Raw genomic sequence first — 22,826 nt, 5'->3', positions numbered from 1 at the left:
GCAGTGCCTCAATCTTGGGCCACGAACACAGCATGGATGGTTTAGTGGACAATCACATTGCAATGTTTTAAATTTTTCTTTTTCTTAAAAAAAAAAATAAATAAAAGAAGAGGGAAGAAAAAGTTATACACACATATATCACAGCATTTTCAAAAGGCCTTCTGCTGTATTTACATTAGCAGTTCAGCCTCAGTTGTAAGCCTGGATGTAAGGCAGCTGGAAGATTAAAACTGCATTGTTGGGAAGTCCGCTGAGATGTCCTCGTGGAGTATTTTTTGTTGTTTTCTGGTTTTATTTTGTTAGATCCGTTTTTTATCATTATTATTTTCATTTGTTTGCTTCTTTCTGAAGTTTGTCAGGCAAAGACAAAATGCTTTTCTGCTTTTCCCCACACATTCTGTCCATTTTGTTTTCTGTGTTTTAAGCAAAAAACACACAAAAAACCAAAACCAATGACAGAGCAGGCTTCTGTCATTTTGTTTTAAGAAAGAAAAAGAAAGTGGGTGGGTTTCTGATAATGGCCTTGAGGAGGTACGTTGTAGAGGTGGCTCAAACGCTTGACTTGTTTCTTTGCTTGCTGTTTGCATTTTCCCTTCTGGCTGCAACGGACAGGCTTTTTGTCCCTCCCACCCCACCCCACCCCATCCTCCATGTCCTGTACAGATTCTGGTTCCAGATCCCCCACACGGACCCCCTGCTCCCCTTCCCAAAAATGGCAGTAGGTAGGTGCAACTGTATGTTCGTTCAACCTCTAAGGTATGATGCTGAAGTTAGGAGTTGGATGGAAGAGCCATGTGAGAGAAAAGCTTTCCCATCGCTGTGAGAAAGAACGAAGCAACACAGAGTCCGGTGGGGATGTAAGTGCCCTGTTGGACTCAGCTCTACCTTGGCACTGGCATTAATTTGAGATTATACATATATATATAATTATATATACATATATATGCATGTATAGGTAGGTATACATAGACATATATATATATATATATGCATGTGTGTATTTGTTTGTTATTTGTTTTAGCACACTGTCCCATTCTCAGGTCTAGATTTGGGGCAGTTGGTCCTGGGGACAGGTTGGACAGAAGGGGCCAGAGTGCAGAAGAAGCCAGAGATAAGAGTGAGGCCCAGGCCACCCCACGCACAGAACATGGACCAGCCATAGCCATGGCTGATGTCGTCGGGAAGTCCGTACAGGTAGCGGGGGTAGCGGGAGAGCTCAAAGTTGATTCCAGCCACGCACGTGCACAGTGAAATGATGCAGAAGGTTCCTGGAGGAGAATGGGAAGGGGAGAAGGAGGGAGGAAAGAAACAAAAAGAAGTTAGAAGAGCGATAGATACACCACTTCCCCAGCTGCCTGAGTTGGTGCAAGCAGTAAAGAAACACTTAAGGGATGATGTTCATATAGAAAGTGGCTTAGCCTAGTGGCTCCATGGGGAGCAAACTGAGTGTCACCAGAGCCTTGAATATTGATCTGATGATGAACAAAGCTGCAAGGAGAAACTTCAACAGGAACAGTTTTCTCATTACAAGCACTCCCTTAGGAACCAGAAAGCTTCATGAAACCATTGATTTTTCTGGAATTTTGCTTTAGACAAATACAGAGTGAATCATCATGTTTCAATATTTTTGGGGAAAAAAAAACCTTGATTTTTTTTGTTTAATTTCAATTTTTCAGTGATGGATTTTATAGAAGAAGATATTACAAAATACTTGACTGTCAAAATGTAGATTGGAAATTACTTGGAGAGACTTTTTTCAGACTTTTCCTCTATCAAAATCTAAATTAAATCTAAATCTTTCATTATACACCTCCCTTTTAAATATCATTGTCAAAATCATAAAACCCATCACAAAATTCAGATTCTACCCTCTGAATGACTGCAGTCCCAATCTAGATGCCCTCTGCAGTGTTGAGGAAATCTTTGAAACATCCTGTTCTTGTTTTCCATCTCTGCAGCAATATTTCATTTCTTCCTGAGAACACTGCGAGGACAGGCTTCATAACTCTGTCAGAGGGCAAGTGTTATGGAAAGTCAAACATTTTGGATGAGGCTGAACCTTAGCCCACCCAGATGAGTCTAATTTTGATCTTTAGCCTCCAGCTTCATCAAAGGTAAACTCGGAGCTCCTGAAAAGTCACAGTTGCCACCCAGACACCAAATAATGGCCAGCTACACACACTACATGTCTGTCTCAAGAGGTAACAGCTAAAGTCAACATAAAGTTGGAAGTTTATTTTTCCTCTCCAATTCCTCCCTATGTGGGCCTCTCTGGATTGCCTGGAGAGCCCTGGGCACAGAAGGCAAATTGCAGGACGCGTGCTATAGTAACACGTGTGGCCAGTCCTGTGTGTCATCCCACTGTTGGTGCACAGATCAGTAGCGTGCTGCGTGTGCTACCCGTGCAGCATGTCCTGCATCTTTTCAGTAGCAGCTGGTGGCAAGGATTCTCCTACTCTTCCTCGTCCCGTCCCTAAAATAGCACAATCCCCCAAAGCAGTCACGACCAGCCTGGTTTTAGTGTCAAGCTCTTTTCTTCTGGTGCCCTTGACTCCTTCTACTCCTTCCTGGTGCTGTTCCAGCTTCTCTCCTGCAACACTTTTCCTGTTGTTTGTCTGCTGTTTTACTATTTTTAGTTGCAATTGCATTGAAAAAATGGATTTTACACTGTCCACTCTGGAGACACAGGTAAGATCGTGGCGAAGCTACCTGGAATTAGGCTCAGAAACTGTGGGCATTTGTAGGAACATATATACCACCAAAAATGTGTGAACTTCCCACCATACTCACCCCCTTTACTTGGTAGGTCTAGAATCTGTAAGCAAGTGTCTGTCACAGGCCTGTTGTGAGACCACTGTCACGTCCCCCTCTCTCTCTTCCCTCTTCTGATCACTGCCCTGTCTATTTGGACTGTCTTTTCTCCAAGGTGTTCTGGAGTGCCACTTGTAGATACTCTGTGCTGTAAAGGTCAGGGAATATGGGAACTCTGGGTGCCTCCCCTAATGCCACATATAGCTGCCAGATAACCCAGGTTATTCGTCAGTACTCATGCTAGTGGCACAGGGTACCCGTTGGGACCAGCGAGCTGCTGCAGTAGGTACTATGGCTACTGAAATAACGACTGCCTTCCCGCCTCACAGCAGCACTCAATTAATCTAGTCAGTGCTCCGGACTTTTGCAAAAGCCTTGTGTGACCCCAGGCTCTGGACTTGTCTTCAGAGATGTCCTACACTACTTCAAAGCACAGAGCAGGGTAAATGCAGAGGTCTCCCTCACCAAATCCCTTACTCAAAAATCAGATTGTTTGATTAGAAACCACGCACCCCTTTCCGTGTTTTACCATGTCACTTAGGTTATCCAGTAACATGAAGGTGTCTGGCAAGAACGTGGTTGTTCCCTGTGTGATATGTCAACATGACTAGTACATTGTGGGATTGGGGAAAAAAGGATCCATCAGAGCCACAGTGCTCTGAACCAAGCTCCGTGGCTCATTTCAAATGGCTGTGGTTAGAAAATGACATGAAAGGCCTTTCTTTGCTAGCAAGAACATGATAATTTCAGCTCTCTTGAAATAAAAGATTGCTAAAAGAGGTGGGTGGTAAAATCTGTGTGGCCAGACTGAAGCTGCATTTGCTAAGTACAAAAGGGAAGGAAATAAGTTTGGATTTCAAATACTCCCTGTGCTTTCACGATTTGTCTTGGCTATTTTGATTACAAGCCCTTCAAGACAAGGAGCATTGCTTACTCTTGGTATTCGAACAGCACCCAATATATTAGCACTCCACTTTGCTGGGGGTATTCTGCCCCATAACAACAAACAATAGAGAAGAATGAGTAACAACAATAGAGAATAAAGCAAATCATGAACATGAGACTTTTTTAAAAAAGGCTGTCCCCATCCTGCCCCTTCAGAGGAGAATGTGCTAATCCCACGATGACAAATAATGACTGCTGTGCACAAACGTTAGAGGATGCGTAGCACAGTCCTCAGCCAATCATCCCCCTGTGCTTCTACCAGATGTCTTGTATGGCACAGGTTTATCAGCCTCCCTAGTGCTATTCATTACTGACACAAAAAAATGCCATTTTATACCACCTAGAGGAATCTTTATGGCTATTATTCAAGTTCTATGTGCTGTTTGTATTCAGCCAAGCAAGGAAGTTTCCACTTGCAGTTAATCTGATCTCTCACCAGGAGGTTTACTGGTGAAAACTGAGTATGGTTACTACCTTAGGACTGTTCGGTAGCTTTTCCTCATGAATTGGCAATCATAACACAAAGGATCAGCCTTGAAAATTGCATAGTTGTTGGCCATCATAGTGAAAGAATCATGGTTGGAAGGGATGAAGAAACTGAGCTTACCCTTGGCAATGTAACCTCTCCTTGTCTGGGTAAGACGTGGAGGTGGGATGGCAGGAGGAGGGAGGCTGTCGCTCCTGCCAATGACACTGCCTGCACTATGGACACAGTGCTTCAGAGGCACCAGGAGTGCAGCAAGTAATGAGCATCCCCAAACCCGAGATTCTTTTTCCCCAGAAAATAAACTGAACCCTTATTCACTTTCTTGGCAGGTTCTTGTCATCAGTGAGGTGCCCCCCTACATATGCACTAATGCCCCAGATGCCCGGGTAGCCATAGCAATACAAACTTCTCTTTCTTTGTGAAAAACACTCCCCATAACTCTGGCCCAAGCAGAGGACCAGACCTGAAGGCTGGTGGACCAAGGCTCGGCACTTCTGCTGTGGCACTGCCACACAGAATGTGAATGATGGGTGGTAATAAGAGCTCACCGGGGATGTGCTGGTACACGAACTGGATGGAGCAGATAAAAACCATCTCCTTCAGCAGCTGGGGAGAGAAGAATGTGCCAAGTTCTTTGTGCTGGGATTTACACGTTACCATCCTAAGTGAAACACTAATGAATGAGACAAAGCAACAGTGGTGGTTTTGAAAAAGGAAATTCATGTGTCATTGCAAAATGCTTCAGTCAGGTGAGAGATGAAATTTCATGTAAGGTCATGTTTGCACCACAGAAGCTGCTGTTTGACCTCCACCCTGACTCCTCGTCAGACAGCCACCCTTCCTCTTGGATTGGTTTTGACAGTGCCTGTCCTGCTAATGGACCAATGATCAACAGTGGTTTGAGCACCTGAGCTGTTAAATATCTCATGGCTATCTTGTGCTTTTCCTTCTTATATATTATGGAAGAAGAATATTAAACATTGTACTGAAAGCGTCCTCCAGACTGGAAGTTTGTTTAGGACAGAGATGAACTTATTTGCTATATATGTGTATAAGATTGGGGTCCTGCCATCCTTGCTGCAGGGGTAGGCATGGTCAGGAGAGGGATGGCTAGGAACGGTAGTTTCACTGTTGGTCAAAACCTGTGCAGCAGTACAGACGGTGTGGATTATGAGTCAGAGCCCTTTGCTGTAGCTGTTTTTAAGCTTGATTATATCAAGCAGAGCTGTGGGCCTCTGCTGCTATGATTTTTTTTTTTTCCCCCAGTAAATGTCCCTTTTCTTTCTGATCAGCCCAGTTGGGTGAGGGGCTGCAATGCCTCCGTTTGCAGTTTTCACACCTCACCTCCAGGGGAGAGCAGAACTGCTTATGAGTGACCCAATTTAAACGCAAGCAGGCTCAAAACGCCCATATCAAACATGTCTGAATTTTGCCTCGTGCTAGTGCCCCCCATGAACCATGTCATAAGCCACATCCTTCACCCACAGACCTGGTTTAGCTTCCAGAGCGATAAAGCTTTAGGGATTTCACAGAGTCCATGGTGTTTTGTGAGATGAGAGCTGCTGCCTTTCCTAGATACACTGCAAATGAAGGTGAGCCTTCATGGTGCTGGTGAGCAAACAGACCCCACTAGCAGGAGCTTCATTAAACATCCTCATCCCTGGTATTAGGGGTGAGGTGTCTGACTGTAGCCTGAAGGAGACATCACCAATTTGAAGTCAAGGTAAATCCAAAAAGCCAGTAATTAAAATGATTCAGGCACCAAGCCCACCTCTGAGACCCTCCTCTCTACAAATAATTTTTCTCATTATTTGGAAAACGTTTCTTCCATGTCTGATGCTCATTCTCTCCCTTCCCCCCACAACAGGCAGATAACTGTGCTGTCAGATGTACAAAGCAAGCAAACCAGAAAAACTTTCTCTTTTTTTGCAGAGACAGAAATGTCAAGTCTTACTTATGAACACTAGCAGATAAAAAGAGAAACACAAAGGATTTTAAGATGTCCTCTGAAACAAAGCAGTTTTTAAATTAATGCAAATCTCCACCTTTTAAAGTATTTCTAGTAGCTGCTTTTGATGGCAATTTGTGGCCACTACTGTCTTTGGAAGTAGTGCTGTTTATTTAATTATCATCAGGTTTTTATTATAGGGTTATGGGGAAAAAAATCTCACAAATGAAAAAACATTATCTTTATTTTCTCTCTGCCTTACCAGCTTTTACTATTTTCAAGGTACATCAAACAAACATATAAAAAGAGGTCTGATCCTAAAGTGGAGTGTGTACCATTAGCTATTTAAATTATATCACAATCAAATGAAATTATTAAAGAATAAACTGAATTCCCTCCCTACACAGTGATGACAAAAGCCTTTTGGAGGGATCAGCTTTGCAGTAAACTCCTTCTGTGCACGGATTAAACGCCTCAGCAGCATGCAGCTCTTGAGAACACTTTATTGCTTTGTGCATACATGCACAGAATATAAATTATTGCTTAATTATGTACTGTTCCAGCAGAAGCAGCTTGCAGCATCACCAATAGGTTGCAGAATAGCAAGGGTTTTACTGGAAAATTGCCCTTATAAAAAAATCTGAGATGGAAAGAGAAGTCTGACTGGGTGATGGAGATTCAGTGTGGTGTCCTTGTGAGACCATAAACCCACCTGGGTTGGAACTTAATACATTTTATTTTATACTAAGAGCCAGCGCAAGCTGCAGGGTCTATAGCAGTGCTATGATATTGCATTATAGCCACTGCCAGAATGGGATTTGCATTTGGCCTTTGGCCTCCTACCTCAAAATGTACCAGCAGCATCTGTACCCCACCAGAGCTGTATGCCTGCTGCGTGTGTTTTCAGCAGTGATGCCTGTCTGTTGAGTTGTCGCTGCACAAGCTGTAATAGGTTATGGCATCAGAGGACTGTGTATCCTCTGTCACAACTGCAAATATTTAATGGGTACCACCCCTGGGGTCATGTAAATCAGTACAGTATATGGAACTGCTAGAGAAGTTGAGGGCTGATCTCCAGTTTGCTGTGCCGGTGCAAGTGACAGTCAGCCTGTATTGCACATTGTAGCACTCTGCAGATTTGCACTTGGTGACAGTTCTGCCACCATACCCAGGCTGTGCACTACGGCAGCCAGCGAGCACCAGCTATGAGCAAGCACCCTCTGAAGTTATGAGTTGGCATGTAGAGCAAAAGCAATACAACTTAGCTAAAGGCGTGTTGTTTTGATAAAACAGACCAGGAGAAAACAGCGGAGTTGATCAAAGCCTGAGTTGAATAACCCTCTGATTACTTTAGCAATGGTGATTCCTGTGACACACCCAAAATAACCTTGCAATAATGAAGGGACTTGGCTACCCCTTAAGCAAACATAATGGCTCACGAACAGCGTCAACAGAGGGGGCAGCAAAAATTATGCCAGCTGTACTAGTGGGATGTGATTCAGTATTTTACTGGGAGTAGAAAGGAGAGAAAGGAAGATGATATCTTAATGTCAGAAAGAAGAAACATTCTAATCAAAGGTTAGTGAAATTATCCCATCACTATGCTGGCAAGCACCATGCCTGGCAACATGCAAAGGCTGCTGGCAGGTTTCATTCATCCTCTGCAGTATGGACCTCCCAGGGTGGCCCAGGCAGAGGCTAAAAGATTAAATGGAAGGGGGCACTGGCGCTCTGAGCAAACTCGAATGACTCAATCACATCTCAGATTTGACAGATGACAAGACACATAAGTTTAGTACACTCTCAGGGCTGAAAGGGTAAAGTTACTCACATGCCTTTTTAATCCTTTTTTTTTTTTTTTTTTTTTTTTTTTTTCCTGAAGGCCCTACTAAAGAAGCCATTGGGAGCTCTAGGTGATGGTGGTAGCTACCTGATTTGGATATTTTCCCCTTCAGGTGCTTGAGAGAAGCCTATCCATTCATGTTTTCATTTGTCCAAAGGACTCTTTGGTGGTACAACTTTCAGTTGTTTGTACTGAATGTGAACCGAAGATCTTTGCTGCAAAAAAGCTCTGGGATCTATTACCGTTTCCCTGAGCTGACCTGCCAGGAACAGAAAAATCCTTGCTGTGTAAGCTTAGTGAGCTTAAGCTTGTTGAGATATAATAGCCAGAAATCAAAATAAGATGTAATTGTCTTATCAACAAGGACAACTAGATGCAGGCCATTCCTATGAAGTTTATATAATTCATGTGAATGATTGCAAGCAAGAAATCACCCTGACCCCCCCGTTACTGCCTTGAAGGGTCACATGCTGAAATCTTCTTTCCTGTTGCAGAGGAAATACCTCGGTAGCCCACACAGGTACATCAGCATGACTTCTCTCTGTAATCCCTGGAAGAGTCAGGTTGGGCAGAAACAAGGAAGGCCACAGTCATCTAGTTTCTTCCAGGTCCATCTGCTTTTTGTGTGGAATTTCCAGTGGCCAGTTGGACTCTGTCCAGGCACATTAGACCAAGCAAGTGTAGCAGTGGTTTGTCCAAGGGGAATGTTGTTTTTCTAAGTTAACAATCTGAGGAGCCAAGAAGATGAATCTAAACCTTGCTTCAGTCTCTGCATTTAACACTAAGATCTGCCACACACAGAAATTTGCTCCCCTTTCTTTCCGTAAAGAATTCTTCCTGTCTAGCAAATCATGTCAGCATTACTCTTCCTTCTGCTGTACGTGCAGTCTTCTTTCCTCTCTGATCCAGGCATGCAAACAACTCAGCAAACTTTTTTATAAAACCCAACCCAATAATAAATACCAGTTTTGTTTTCATTCTCTTCCTTTGGCCTTGATGTGTCTTGCCATTGGAATTCAGAAGCCAGCAACAGATCAAAGACCCGGTGACATTATTGAGAGATAAGGAACAACCACAGAATTTTTAAATACACGTAACTTGTTTTCCAGGGCCATGAGTAGGAAAGTCTTTTGTATTTCTATCGGATTTGTCTCCTCTACTTTACTTCACCTTCTGTCAGCCCCTCAAAGACCTACTGACATCCCTGAGAAGCAAACTAGATTGCATGCCCTTCATAGACTATGCTGAGTTTTCTGTTCTCGTAACTCTAGAGGTACTGATACTTCTGTCATTACCTCCCATCCTGGTAAGGGGGAAATTACAAGTCAGTATAGCTGACTTAAAATCAACACACACAGGAATATGACTAGTTCTTTTTCCTGAAAAGCCAGAAAGAGCTGACTCCTTAATTTACTGTACGCTAAGTTCAGGGAAAGTGATTTAAGACTGAAAAACAATGAGTTTATATGTGCACATGCACTGCTTGTCCTGTCTTTTGCTCCAGACTATGAGATCTCTGCACCTCATTCCTAAATGAAGCCATTCCTAAATGCCTTCTTCTAAATGCCAGTACTCTTCTGGTGGCCAGGTACAAGGTTGCCAGAATTGCTTGTGTTGGTATTTCTCCCTCAGCATGCAAGTGCCTATCTAAGAGCATCAAAAACAAGCCACAGGAAAAAAAAAATCCAACACATTTGAAGGTTGACTTTGAAGTCAGCTGATGTTGTTTCCATGGAGATCAAATGCTATGGAATTGACAATGAATTCTCTCATTGTGTCTTTCCTTCCAGGAAAAAAACAAAACAAAACAAACAACCAATCTCTAAATGACTACACCCTGCAGTACAGCTGTGTTATTGATTTGAAAAAAACATTTCTATAGCCCACCCCATCCCCATTGTTTTACAGAGGTGTTAACTCTTAGGTCCCAGCTTTTCAGGGCTAGGTCTGTCGGCATTGAGCCAAAGAATCAGCTAAATTCCTGAGGTATTGAAAAAAAAAAAAAAAAAAAGAAAAAAAGAAAATAGTATTCTGTGAGAAGAAAGACATAGCTCTGCTTTCAAACTTAAGCTGCAGCGGATGCAAAGATGGGTGTTATGATTCCCCCCAAGGAGTATTACAACACGAAATTACAAAAGAGCATTTCAGTGGCAGGTACGCAGTGATGCATGGAAGCCCGTGCAGTGAAAGAAGGTTATTTTTCATTTTCCCAGAAAGTCTCCTATTGCATTTTCAAAATGGCTGTGAGCATAAAAAAATAAATGTGAAATGTGTTCTCAGTGCACCAGTAAGCACAGAGAAGTACTGGAAGCAAAGACTTAACACGGTACTCCAACTCTGCCTTTTAAGCATAATGTGTTGTGAGTCTGGTTGTGCAGTCAGCTGAGCAACTGTTTCCTAGCTTGGAAATGATCAACAGGCCACCTTGACATCATATTAAAGCCGTAAAAGATGGTAAGGGGGATGTATGTTGATGTGGGTGGTTTCCTAAATGTTTATTTTTGGAGTGAAAATAGGAAATTAGATAACACTCAAAAGGAAAGTGATATTAATTTCTAAAGGGTGATTACATTCTAAAGGACAAAGAAGCACCTCCAGTCCTATCCATGTATGTGGACTGGACACGTATACGTCCGGTGGACCTATATCCATATATATATATTTTTATATGGACATGTGTTCATCAGTGTCCAGGATCTGAAGTACATAAGAAAAGAAGGGCCACTCTTTAGGCCCCAGAAACATAGCCTAAAACAGGACCAAAGAACATGACCTGCAACCCCGTCTGTGATGGATACCACAAGCTGTGTAGGAGAGAACTGTTTGAAAAGAAGGACTGACAAATCCTGAAAGTCAGGAAAAAGTGTATTTTTAAAACCAGGCTAACTCTTGTTATCTTAATAAGCAGTGCTTGGCCTTGTTATTTTACTGCCTGATGGGTACTGAGGCACAAAGCCTGCACGTCTGCTCTGGGCTCTGGGTCTCATCACAGATCCATAAAGACCTTCATCAGCTCCTTTTCTGCCTTCCCCAACACTCTTGTAATATCTTTGAGCGTTTTAAACAGTCAAAAGCCTTAGAGAGGTTTAAACATTTAAAACCTATTAATGCTGTACATTAACTCAAGTTCATTCCAATTTGAGGCCTTAAATCACTTCAGAGCATAATGCAAAATTTAACCAAAAGCACAAGTAGGAACAAGAGTGTACTTGTGTGGTGCAGGAGGCATGGCAAAGCAAGGACTGACCTTGGCACACTGAGGCTTGTTTCAAAGACTTTCATAACCAGTTTAGGCCACCTCGATACAAACTAGCCTTTGTCTCTATCTGGAGGTCAATCTACATAAATAAGTTCTTATAGTGGTCTGCAAGGAGCTTTGCTGAATTCTGAAGTTCCTCTGCAGTTATCATTAATTTAGTATCTCCTGCAGGATTAAAACAAGATTGGCATCTCACTGTTTCCAGTGATCCAACGTTTTTTGAATTATAAATACCTCTCAAACTGGCAAAAGCTATTATGCCTTTGCAAAAACTATTTATGGCAAGCTTCACAGCTCAGATTACAACCACTTACTGTAGACCTCTGTTTTTGTAAAGATCACTTGATGTTGCTTAAGCTTTGTATACATACAAGTGTGCATTTGCACTTGCCTTTCCATATGGAAAAAAAGATTTTATGTAAACTTTCTAAAGCTACTCCTTTTGAGAAAGAAGCACATTAAACTGGATTTTCAAAGAATAATGTTGTGGAAAAGAAAAGAATAAATATGTCATAGAAAATATCTTCAGTCTTCAGTGTTGTGATTGATCATGTCACCACAGGTGAACATCCTGAAGAACGGGTAGAGACTGTGATCACTAGTGAGAAATAGAAATCCTAGGTGCCCTGTTAGACTCGCTGTATTTCTAGGTGAACTCCAAAGAATATATTTCACTTTCTCTTTTTGTTTATCTTTCTCTTTGCCTCCTCTTGGAACCTTGCTATGAAGGTACTTCATAACCGCCTAGGAGATGTCAGTCACAGAGCTCTGCCTTACACTTGCTGTATTAAATTGCTCCATTTTTGTTTCTTAAATTATTCAGCAGCAGAATGATTATTTTGAGATGGCAGGACCACAGTTGTGTAGAATAAACTCTCTTATTTTCTCCCGCTATGTGCTATTTTCGAAACACAGTGAGTTAAATTTGGGATGCAAATGACTCAACAGCTGGTAACGATCCAAATACACAGATGCCTCAGTTGTCATCTACTGACATACGCACAGCGCAGGCGAAGGAAGCACAGCACACAGGCTTGAGGATTTTGAAGACAAGACTCTCTGTGGAGGCAGGGAGTGAAAGAAGATACAGAAGTGTGCAGCACATCTGTACCAACAACTGCACTGCACGGGCTCCCAAGCCCTGTTTTGAATCCCATCCCCCCTTTCTGATGGGATTTGTGTCCCTCAGTATCAGCCTGGTCGTCAGCTCCTGGATGCAGCCAGTAGTGCTCTGGCAGCTGCTGGGCAATAACACACACTGGCACAAGCCCCTGAGTGTATCCTGTCCCTCTGGTGCCCTGTGACAGACCCACGTGAAGCGTGGCACGGCTGGGACCAGAGAAGGTGACCTGGTGTAAGTGGTCAGTCCCTCCTCTGGCTGCAGGGCTAATAAAGCAGTTTGTTGACTTATACTTGGACTGAAGGAAAGAATATTTTAGAGATATTTCTGAGAAGGGAGGAGGATGGAAATGATTTATAAAAGGTTATTTTTCCCTGGGTTAGAATACAAAAGCGGAATACCCTGATACATTTGTAAGTGGGTTGTTCTTTATTTCTTTAATAAACATCCTTTATTGCATATCTGAAGCAAAGCTTTAGGCTGTGCCAGCACACCTGCATAACTTTATTTTTTCTTCCCTCTCACACATCTCTCCTGCCTGCTTATCTCTGCCGCAGCAGCCAGCACTGGGAAGAACAGTGCTGTGGGAAAAGGTTTGAAGCTTTTGTAACCTTGACCTAAGTCCTGTGAGTATGGACGGGCTGCAAAGAGCCATGGCTCCACAGCACTCTTAGGTGGGTCAGCAGAATCCCAAATCGGCAGCAGAAGCGGAGCTGGCAAATGGCGCTCGAATTCCCCAGATTGGCAGATCAGCACTGGAGAGGAGGGAGGAGGAGAGGGTGAAAGAAATTCCTGATGTTTCTGAAAGCAAATGCTAGGACAGAAAATCAGAGAGGAAAAGCTCCATAGCACTGCTGTATGTGTACAGCAAGACTTTCAGGCCTTTCAGCGTCAGTAAGAAAGGGAATTTCAGACTCGCAAGCAAAGCCCCAAGCCCAGTATTTCGTGAAAAAATGCCACTAGGAAAACACAAGAAATGAGCTGCTATGTGAGACTACAGATCAGTTTATTACAGATCTGCATGTTGAAGCTAAATCACATGAATAAGGGCATTTAGCAGCTGGAATAATTTCCAAATAGACTAATTAGAGACTGAATTATTAATGGAAAAATTTATAATTGGCTCAAAGCAAGGTTACAGCAAGAAACACACTTGACTTTGCAAAGAATAATGAATATTTGCAAGGCTAGTAAAATTATATGCTTCTTTAAAGAAACTGTTAGCAAATGGGAAAGAAACCCTAAAATGATCATCCTAAAGTGCATGTCACAAGAAAAAACTGTCAGAGAGCAGGTAAGAGAGAAGAGAACAGGTAAAACAGCAAACAAGTGCAGAGACTATTTATTGCATTTATTTGCAGTAAATTTGGAACAAAATAAGACAACGCAGAAGTCTCTCCCTGAAGGGCTGCCTTGTTAGGCATGCAGTAAAACCCCCATTTCACTGAAATGTGTTCTCAATACAAATTACAGACTTACAAAAGGAAAACACATGAATGTGCAGCTGAAGGACAAAGCTCTGATAAGAATGATAAAACTTCATTCTTTGTGGGTCCTTTAATACATTTACAAAGGCAAGTGATGTGGCTTTGGCCAGGGATAATTTTGTGCTGAAGCAAGTACCAGAACAAGATATTGGAAGTGCCATTTTATATTTCCAGCTGGAACAAGGGGCAGCAGGTAGGGAAGGGGGGGATGCAACCACTGCCAAAACACTGGAGCATGTTACCATAGGGCAGCCCTGCCACCCCGCTTTCCCCTGGCACTCACTGATGAGGAGGAACAGGGTTTTAGGAGCATTTAGGTACAAAGTCATCCCTGCCCTCAAAACTAGAAATAAAGCAAGCCATGTGATGTTTCAGAAAACAGCTAACTGAAATTAAATCAGAGCTGAACTGGGAAAACAACAGGCTATCAGAAGTTGTCTTTAAAAGATGGTTTTATAAAGCAAGAAGAATAACAGAAGATGTGGTGAGGTTGGGTTTGCATGGTTGTGGAAGGACAATCGACTTGGCAGAATGTGAGATGCTGAAACAAGAAAATCCTATGAATGAATGTGCTGGAGAGCAGGTGGAAAAACAATAGTTAGATGGATATATAGCTTGTTTGCTTATCATGATACAGGAAATATTCTTAAACAACTTGACGAAGAACTGAAAGGAGGGATTCCTAAAGACAGAGGAATTTGCCTTGGTAGAGCTGCCAGTGTGCCAATTCCTAGCATCCCAACTCTTTGGATCTGGAAGTAAAACTGAAATTTGATCCTGACCTGGCAATAACATCAGCTACTGTTGAGGGAGTGAAGACACCAATCAAATAAATTGACAGATTTTCCATTATAATAAAACCAAACAAGTTAAGGATTTGAATATATTCAAAAGAACTTCTCAAAGCCAGAAAATGTGAGCACTACTTCCTGGGTGATGAGGAGGTCACGTCTACACTTCAGATCGCAAAGGCATGTTTTTGGTGCAAGTAAATATACTTTGGTCAAAACACAGCATGTAAAATGTCCTAAATGCATTTCCTCAGGTAGATGTTTAACTGAATTCCTTTTAGACTACTACTAGGTACTTGAAAAGCATGAAAGCATCAAGTTTGCTATACGACTCTGACACTTGGAAATACTGTTACAGATGCTTCTAAGGTTCCAGAAATTATTATAAAATTACAAAATTACTGGAAGACGTACCCAGTATGGAGCTTTTACTGGTGCACAGATTTTCTATAATTTGCATGTAGAGAAAATACAAGAAGCTGCAAGCAGATGTGCTTGGAGTCATGTATAATTTGAGTATAACCCACTTCTGTAAAAGAATTAATAAGATGCACAAAATGAACTGGTCTTACTGAAACTTAAGAGTACAATTCCAAGTGGAGAAACTCTTGAAAAGAGAAACTCCCCCACCTTGCAAGATAAAATCATACTGACAATACTGAAATGAAACTGCAACAGACAGTGCAGCTCTGGGTACAGGAGGCTATGCAATAGTATCATCATGCAAAATGAGGTCAAAAATACTAATTTGCAGTATCCATCTGGCTCTGTACATGATGAGAGACTGAAAAAAAATCCTACTGTGGTCAGGCAAATGCTGTCGCTCAAGATAAGGAAACTGACTACAAATTCTACAATAAATACAAAAAATTATGCAAAAGAACTTCAGAAGCCATTAGAGACCTGTGATTGCTGTTGATACAGATAGATTTGGACTAAAAAGAAAAGATGAATTATTAATGGTTTTTAACTTGTTACAAAATATACTGAATAACAGTGTAAAACACACTCTAAATCACAGTTTACATGTCCTGGATTCCAGATGAGCTAATACCAGATAATGGCCTGCATTTCAGAAAGGACTTATTTCAGCAATTTGCTTGAGAAATTAGATCAAGCACACTAAAGCAAGTCCTTATTAGGTACTGCCACACAGGCTAGCTAGAAGACTGCTCAGTAAATATAAGAAGTAGAGGTCCAAGCACACTATGTCTGGTCGTCTTAGATTATCACAGCACACTCCTCAGTGCTCCATTGAGATTTCCCATTCAAAGAAATAAGGGATAAAACCCATAGATATGGTAAGCCAGGAATGTTTAATTGTAACAGAAGAGCTATTTGCCTAGAAATTAAGACAGAGCAAATATTCCAAACATAGCCAAGACAAGCAGCATTGCAAATGGAAGGGGGAGTTAGATTCCAGGATGATTATGTAGCTACCAATTTAACATGGTCTCCTCTCATCTGCAGCGAGGTCAGATGTCATAAGCCTCCCAAAGCATTTTTCCCAATACTGCACTAGAGAAAAAGCTAAAGAAAACTAAGAGGCACTCTGGCTCCATGCATTTTGAGGACCATTAGGATGATATCTTCACAGAATTTATGCCATAATGGAAGTAACAACTTTGTATTCAAACACCATCCGGCAATAAAAAGGTTCAAATTAAAAGTTTCACTGGCTGTAGAAGGAATGACTATGTCACATATGACGCAGTCTGAAAACATTGATAGCCACTGACTTTTAGATCAGATGGCTCTAATTGTGCATTTTATTAACTGACTGCTTCAGTCTGTAGATGTTACTTTACGCACATTTGTTGCTAAGTGAAATCAGGAAAGGTGTAGCAGTTGTCACTGACTTGTGCAAAACCCTCCATCTATGTGTCTATGCTGGAAGAGAAAATAAGTTTGCTCTCCTCCCAACACATCTTTATTAAAACTATCACACATCTTGACAGAATTTCGTAGATAAAATAATCATACCTCACATTTCAGTTAGTTTCAGATTCCAACTGCTGAATCTTGTTATTTTGTCTATGCAGTCAGAGAGCATGCTACTATCAGATGGCTTCTCCTTGCATAGGTACTTCTGCACTGTGTTCAAGTCAATTATAAACCTTCTGTTAAACAGTTTCAAACAATTATCTTTTTGTGGCATGATGTGTTTTTGTTTTTCAGACCTTGAGTCATTCTTGCAGCTCTTCTGCAAACCTCTCCCAATCTTTCCACGTCCTTCTTTAGTATGGATATCAGATTAGGATGTCCAGAAACATCTTTGCTTTGCCCAGAGGTAACCCCATCTCAGGCTCTTATTGCATATTTCCATCAAAACCGGCACTTTTATCAGCCACCTTGCACTGAGAGCTCCTGTGCAGCTGGATGATCCCAACAACCTGATCCCAGAGACCTTTCCAGAGCTGTTGCATTCCGAGAGGCAGCCTCTCATTCTGCAAGGATGACTGACACTTGGATGCGTCTCCACTGAAACACATTCTGTTTGAGCATACCCAAAAGACGGCTTTGTAAGGTACAAGTGACCCATCTCATGCGTGGTTACACTGAGTCTTGTTTCACCTGAAAACTGTTATCAGCTGTCCTTCAAATCACTGACAAATAATGTTAAGCCAATAAGGAATCTCTGCAGCTGCACCAGAAACTCTCCCATATATAGTGATAATTTCCAACTAGCAAACAAGACTTAGCTAATTTCTAATAAATCTGAGTTTTCTGTATTTATTTAGTATAGTTCTAGTGTTTTAATCTAAATGTCGTGTTGTAGTAAGTTAAATACCACACAGATATCTGCGCATATTAGAGAAAAATAGCCCCCATGCAAGCTGAGCTTTTAATTACATAAGAAATACCAAGCTAATTTGTCAGACCCATTGCCCATAAAGAATTGACACCCACAACAAACCATTTACAGAAATCCACACATAGACCAGCGTGTACTTGCACAAGGTGCTAGCAGGCTTCAAATGTGTTTGTGGGCACCGAGAGAGCTGATGTCTATGTCACCAGCACCAACAGCACTGGAACATAAGTACTTGTTACTCGAGCACTTAAATCCTCTTCTGGGACTACAAGAGCTTTCCTTTCACACTCTTAGCTGTGTCACACCACAGTACACACCAACAAGTGACCAAATGCATTGAAGCCATGATCTGCCTAGGGGACAAAAACCCAGCCAAACAAAAACCACCAGCAGAGAAGAGAGAACAGAAGTAACGCTGTTCACTTTGAGACATTCACCCAGCGCTGTGTTTGGGATTTGGCTCTCACACCCTTCATTTAAAGTAACCGTGTGCCATGAAACCTGCTGATGACAGAAAGCTGGATAGCATCTGTAGTAAGAAAGGCTGGGACGTTACATGGGAGAAATGCTGGATGACCTTGAGGGCTGGTGTAGTAGAAATGGGAAGAAGCTCAAAAGCACAGAGTGCCAGGGCATGTACCTGGGGAGTAATAAAAAGAACCTCTGCTGTAAATTGAGAGATTATCAGTAGGAAAATAAAAGGAGGAGAAAGTCCTGGATGTATTAGCCAGCTGAAGGATCACTATGGGTGTCCAGTGTGATGCAGCATGAAAAAGGCAAATACAACCACAAAATACTTCAGGCAAGGGGTTTCCAGCAGAGAAAGAGAACTGTCACATCACTTATACAACGCATTGATCCGATCCTCTTTGGGAATGGTCCTTCTCATCCGTATTTAAGAGAGGCAAGTACAAACAAGAACAGGTGGCAGAAAGGGCTGCTGGATTGATAACTGGTCTTACAGAGAACAGTCTACAAGAAATAGCATATGTAGGGTGGGAAAAAGAAAGCAGAAGAGACCACTGTTATTCCGAGGTACATCAGAGAAGAACAGAGATGCATAAATTAAAGGTTACATTTGACTCAAGAACAACTGACGAGGAATAAATATAGGTTAAAACTTTTGAGCACAGTTTCTAGTTATCAAAGTAAAGTGTCCCACTATGAAATAGGATAGTGGTGGGAATAACATCTGCATAATCTTCAGGTTTTTATTACTAAGTTTATTAATTTATTAAGTTTAAGGGTGACAGTGTTACTTGCAACAACAGAGCACTGGACTAAACTCAGAAGGCCACTTCCAGTCCTGTGACTTATGGACACTGTTTTGTGATAGAAGTAACACATAACTATGGTTGGGTTATCCTTGACGTACCCCAGAAGGACCTCTGAACGAAACCAAGTTCAGAGCAACTAAAACAACTCTGAAAACATGTTTTCAGTGACTTAGAAAAGGAGGGACACATGGGAAGAGAGAACACGAAAACAACAAGGAAAACACATTTCTTCAAACACCAACATCCTTACCTCCCATGAGGAAGAGAAGCCCTGCCACATACTGCATAAGGCCTCGATCCCAACAGCACCCCAGCACCCCGATAATCCATCCAAAGAGGATGATGGCCACAGCCATGCCCATGAAGCCAGCTGTCATCCTGCGCAGATCTGCAGTGGGGAAGACAGAAAAACAACACGTGTGTGAACAGTGATAAATTAGCATCATCAGAGGTTCATAACAGTCTTTACTGAAAATGCTACCGCTCTGCAAAGTCTTCAGCGTGTGTTGGCATAGGATGATTTGAGTAAAGATGGTTCAGAGGAAGGACAATCCATAAATTACTAGCTTGGGCTGGGGAGAGAGAGCAGGTGAGCGTTTCACCACACAATGAAGCTCAGTGCAGATGCATCCAGCTGACTTGTGACCATTTGGTCAGGAATTAGAAGCTGTAAAATGGCTTCAGCACAACACTGCGCCTAATAGCTCTAGTCTCTAGGTACTAGCACAATGTCTGTTTAAATCCTGCCTTCTCACCTCCATCCGTTACTCCTCTGCATCCAATGGATCTACCTGCTAAAACTAATATGCAAAGTGGTCTTTATGCTTTGCTCCAGCGCAGACATGATAGGGGATTCACCTCGGTTCTGACCCACTGTGTGACCTGGGGCATCACTGAGCCCCTTTGGGCCACGGCTTCCCATGTGTAAGTTGGGCCACAGTGCTTTGCTGTCCAGCAGTGGTGCGTGTGAAAGCTGGTACCTCCAGGATGGTAAGGCATGCAGATATTCTGGTGTCAGAGATAATAAATGCACTGCAGATACGTGGCTGGGGCATAGGACATTTTATTGCTCTCTCTGGTATCTGGATGGTGGCCTTGCCAGATGATTTTTGGTGAGGACATTTTTGAGTGCTCCAGGGAGCACTGAGAGTAGGAGGAGGGCAGAAAGCATTTTGTTCTGCAAGTGTGGACTGAGTACTACAGCTGATATGGGTACAGGGGGTTGACCTGTATTTATTTCATAAATAAAGGCAAAAGATCCCCAAGACCTAATGTAAGGAACCCTTAAATTAAGACCTGGCTATATCACGTATTTGCCTTCTGCAAAAAGGATGGGACTGCTGGGATCCCTCCCCCTACATGTGCTGGGAAAAAAAAAAAAATCTTCACAGCTGTTTTTGATGTGAAATCTGGGCAAGAAGACTACCTGGCAATGGGAATAGCAAGGACTATGAGAGCTAAAAAGCATCTTTACACCCTCAGATATTGGAACAGATCTTCACTAACATTTGATTGTTCCCTGTCCCCCCCTCATGCAGGCATGGAAAGTTTAAGCACTGATACCTCAAGACAATACATGCAGGGAAAATTCCAGGCAAGTCAGGTCTCCAAACATTTGTTTCCTTTTTGAACTTTTTTTTTTTTTTTTGGCAAAGCAATGATTTATCTTTCTTTCAAGAAACAGAATGCTTATGACAAAGGGAAGAAGATTTGAAACCTGTGAATCATCTACCAGTCTCCATTGCAGCTTTTCTCCTTGGCTGGCCTTTAGCTGTTTCTCAATTTCTGTTATTTTCTATCTTTTTCCCACAGTGGATCAAAAGGCCCACCAATACTAGCTGTGCAGATTCAGTGAAATTTGTGAGCAGTAATAAACTAGTATCATCAGAGATTTATAAAACTCTTTATCCAGAATGCTAAGTGTTCACGGGGTCTATAGGTGTGTTGAGACAGATTGATTTGATTCCATGTAAGGCAGTTTACTCAGAGCTGTGTTCATTATAGCAATTCTTACGCAAGATGGAGTTGCATTCTGCAACTCTTCCCTTTAAACTATAACCAGTTCCTGTAGATTGTCACTGGTTTTTGCAAGAAGTCCCTCTGACAACATAAACATTCCCAGGCCTTCAGCCCACCAGTGATCAGGTCCTTTTCAACAAGAGACACACCTTAAAATTCGTATTTTTATCTTAGGTTTTGTGGCTGTTCCACCAAAGAAACAAACAAAAACTCCCCACAAAGCATTTGAATATGTTCAGGGAGGTCTGGTGCAGAAAAGAAAAAGCACTTCCTGCAGAAACGTGCACTTCCCACAGGCAACGCCAGTCTCTGTTCCTTGGGAATTTCTCAGAGTGCTTTCCAAAACAAGCAGTAAATGTTAGTAAGCACCTTTGATGGCAGCGCACCTTCCTTCTTTTCAATCCGTGAAGGCCTAGGCTCAATTTGAAAGACAGATAAAAACATAAAATGTTTACTGTTTCCTACATCATCTTCAATAACAGCACAACACGTCCCTCAGAAGCGCTGCACAGCTGTCTGAGTCAGCTCTACAAAACCCGTCCATTTTAACTCGTGACTGGTGACTCTGGGTAACAGCACTTGCTCGTCCTAATGGAACATTCCCTCACAACCAGCTTTTAATGAGCTGAATTTAAATAGCTTTATCCAGCTGCAGGATGTCAGTAACTCCTCAGACCTACCCCAGTGACTAGCTGATGGAGCCAGTTTTCTCAGGTCCCAGAGGGGATCACAAGCATCCCCACATCCTATGTACCAAACTAAGGAATGGTTTTTACCCCACTAAAATCAGTGTGAGTTTTGCCATTGAACAAAAGAGTTAAAGTATCAGGACCAAGATTTCTAGGCCCGATTTTGAGGTTTGTTTCACTTGGCCTCTCTTCCTGATGGAACCTGAAATTCCCTTTCCAACAACACAGCGAAATCCATCAGCATCTTAACTCTGGGCTTACATTATCTCTTGAAAAAAGCAGAAAGCTAACCTCTGACAGACACACCACCACATATAAAAAAAATCAAAGTTGTAATTCTTTATGAAACCTTAGTTCTTGAAAATTCAGCGGGCTTAGTTTAAGATTGCCACTGCTTAGGCCAGTTGCAAATCTGCTCCTCACAAGCCCATCTGTTAGAGCTTATCTGAAATAAACAGAATATAAACTTTCTTTTCTATTCAAAACCATCTCAGCTTTTGTCCTGCCATAACCTTCTTCAAGGGCAGCCCTTGCAAATGGCAGTGCTGCGAAAGGGGGTTGCAAAGCTGGTTTCACAAACAGCCCATGCTTGTACAACAGCACCTTCCCAGAGCTCCTCACCTGTCAGGGCCCACATGAAGCTGGGGTCAGTGCTGGGAATAAGTCTATCCAAACTGATTATTTTGTGGGAAAGTACTTAATGTAACCAAGTCATTAGCCTGAGGCTATTTGGTGAGGAGAAGGCCAGGGAACAAGAGCCTACATTCTCTGGACACAAACCCCTATTAGTGGTACTTTTTATGATTACTGTTCTGTTGGCGTGGTGCTCAACATGGAAAATACAGCAGAAAAGCGAAGATTTGCATTGTGTACTTGAGGCAATATATAAATTCTTTCTGCTAATTTAGGAGCAAAGGATGCCATATAAATAAATGATAGTTCATCAGTACAAATTGATGGGGTTTTGTCTGAGTTTAGCACTGATAAGACCTTTCCTGAATACATGCTGCAAAGGTAAAAAGGGACACGCTTTGTCATGTAACATCACTTTATGACATTTGAGCACATCTTTGGGTTGGCTTTTTATTTTTCTGAAATTGATTTTATTTATTTTAGACTACGAAATTAATGGTTATTTACAGTCTTTCTTTCTTCAAAAACCTCTCAGAGTAACTACAGCATCTCAAGATCATGGCATGACAATCCCAATCAACTGAAGGAGTGACTATGCCAGCAAAATGCATCGTTGAATCTTACCCAGCCAAATAGGAGCTGCACCAGCAAACACACCTTATCTTAGCTCACCTGTGATAGTTCCACTGGGCTAGCCCTTGG

The 22,826-nt window shown here is 42.0% G+C and overlaps 1 protein-coding gene across 1 annotated transcript; it reads right to left on the bottom strand.

Moving 5' to 3' along the window:
- Positions 1–474: 474 nt before the first annotated feature.
- LOC104529452 (transmembrane protein 178B) lies at positions 475–19,165 on the bottom strand. Its single transcript, XM_010173767.1, has 2 exons — positions 19,034–19,165; positions 475–1,268 (listed from the first exon to the last, which is right to left on the bottom strand). The coding sequence occupies exons 1-2, from the start codon at positions 19,158–19,160 to the stop codon at positions 1,018–1,020; spliced, it is 378 nt and encodes a 125-aa protein (XP_010172069.1). The 5' UTR covers positions 19,161–19,165; the 3' UTR covers positions 475–1,017.
- Between the last annotated feature and the right edge of the window lie 3,661 nt (positions 19,166–22,826).

This window comes from Antrostomus carolinensis, unplaced genomic scaffold (genome assembly GCF_000700745.2).
Source record: "Antrostomus carolinensis isolate BGI_N321 unplaced genomic scaffold, ASM70074v2 scaffold43598, whole genome shotgun sequence".
In the NCBI taxonomy this organism is placed as follows: domain Eukaryota; kingdom Metazoa; phylum Chordata; class Aves; order Caprimulgiformes; family Caprimulgidae; genus Antrostomus; species Antrostomus carolinensis.
This window is presented reverse-complemented; position numbering and strand designations above follow the sequence as displayed.

Bases quoted from the DNA above. Each gene is read 5' to 3' on its own strand.
- LOC104529452 (XM_010173767.1), bottom strand. From the start codon at position 19,160: ATGACAGCTGGCTTCATGGGCATGGCTGTGGCCATCATCCTCTTTGGA. The intron at 1,269-19,033 runs GTAAGGATGTTG...ATTCTCCTCCAG, and splicing joins GCTTCTCTTCCTCATGGGAG to GAACCTTCTGCATCATTTCA.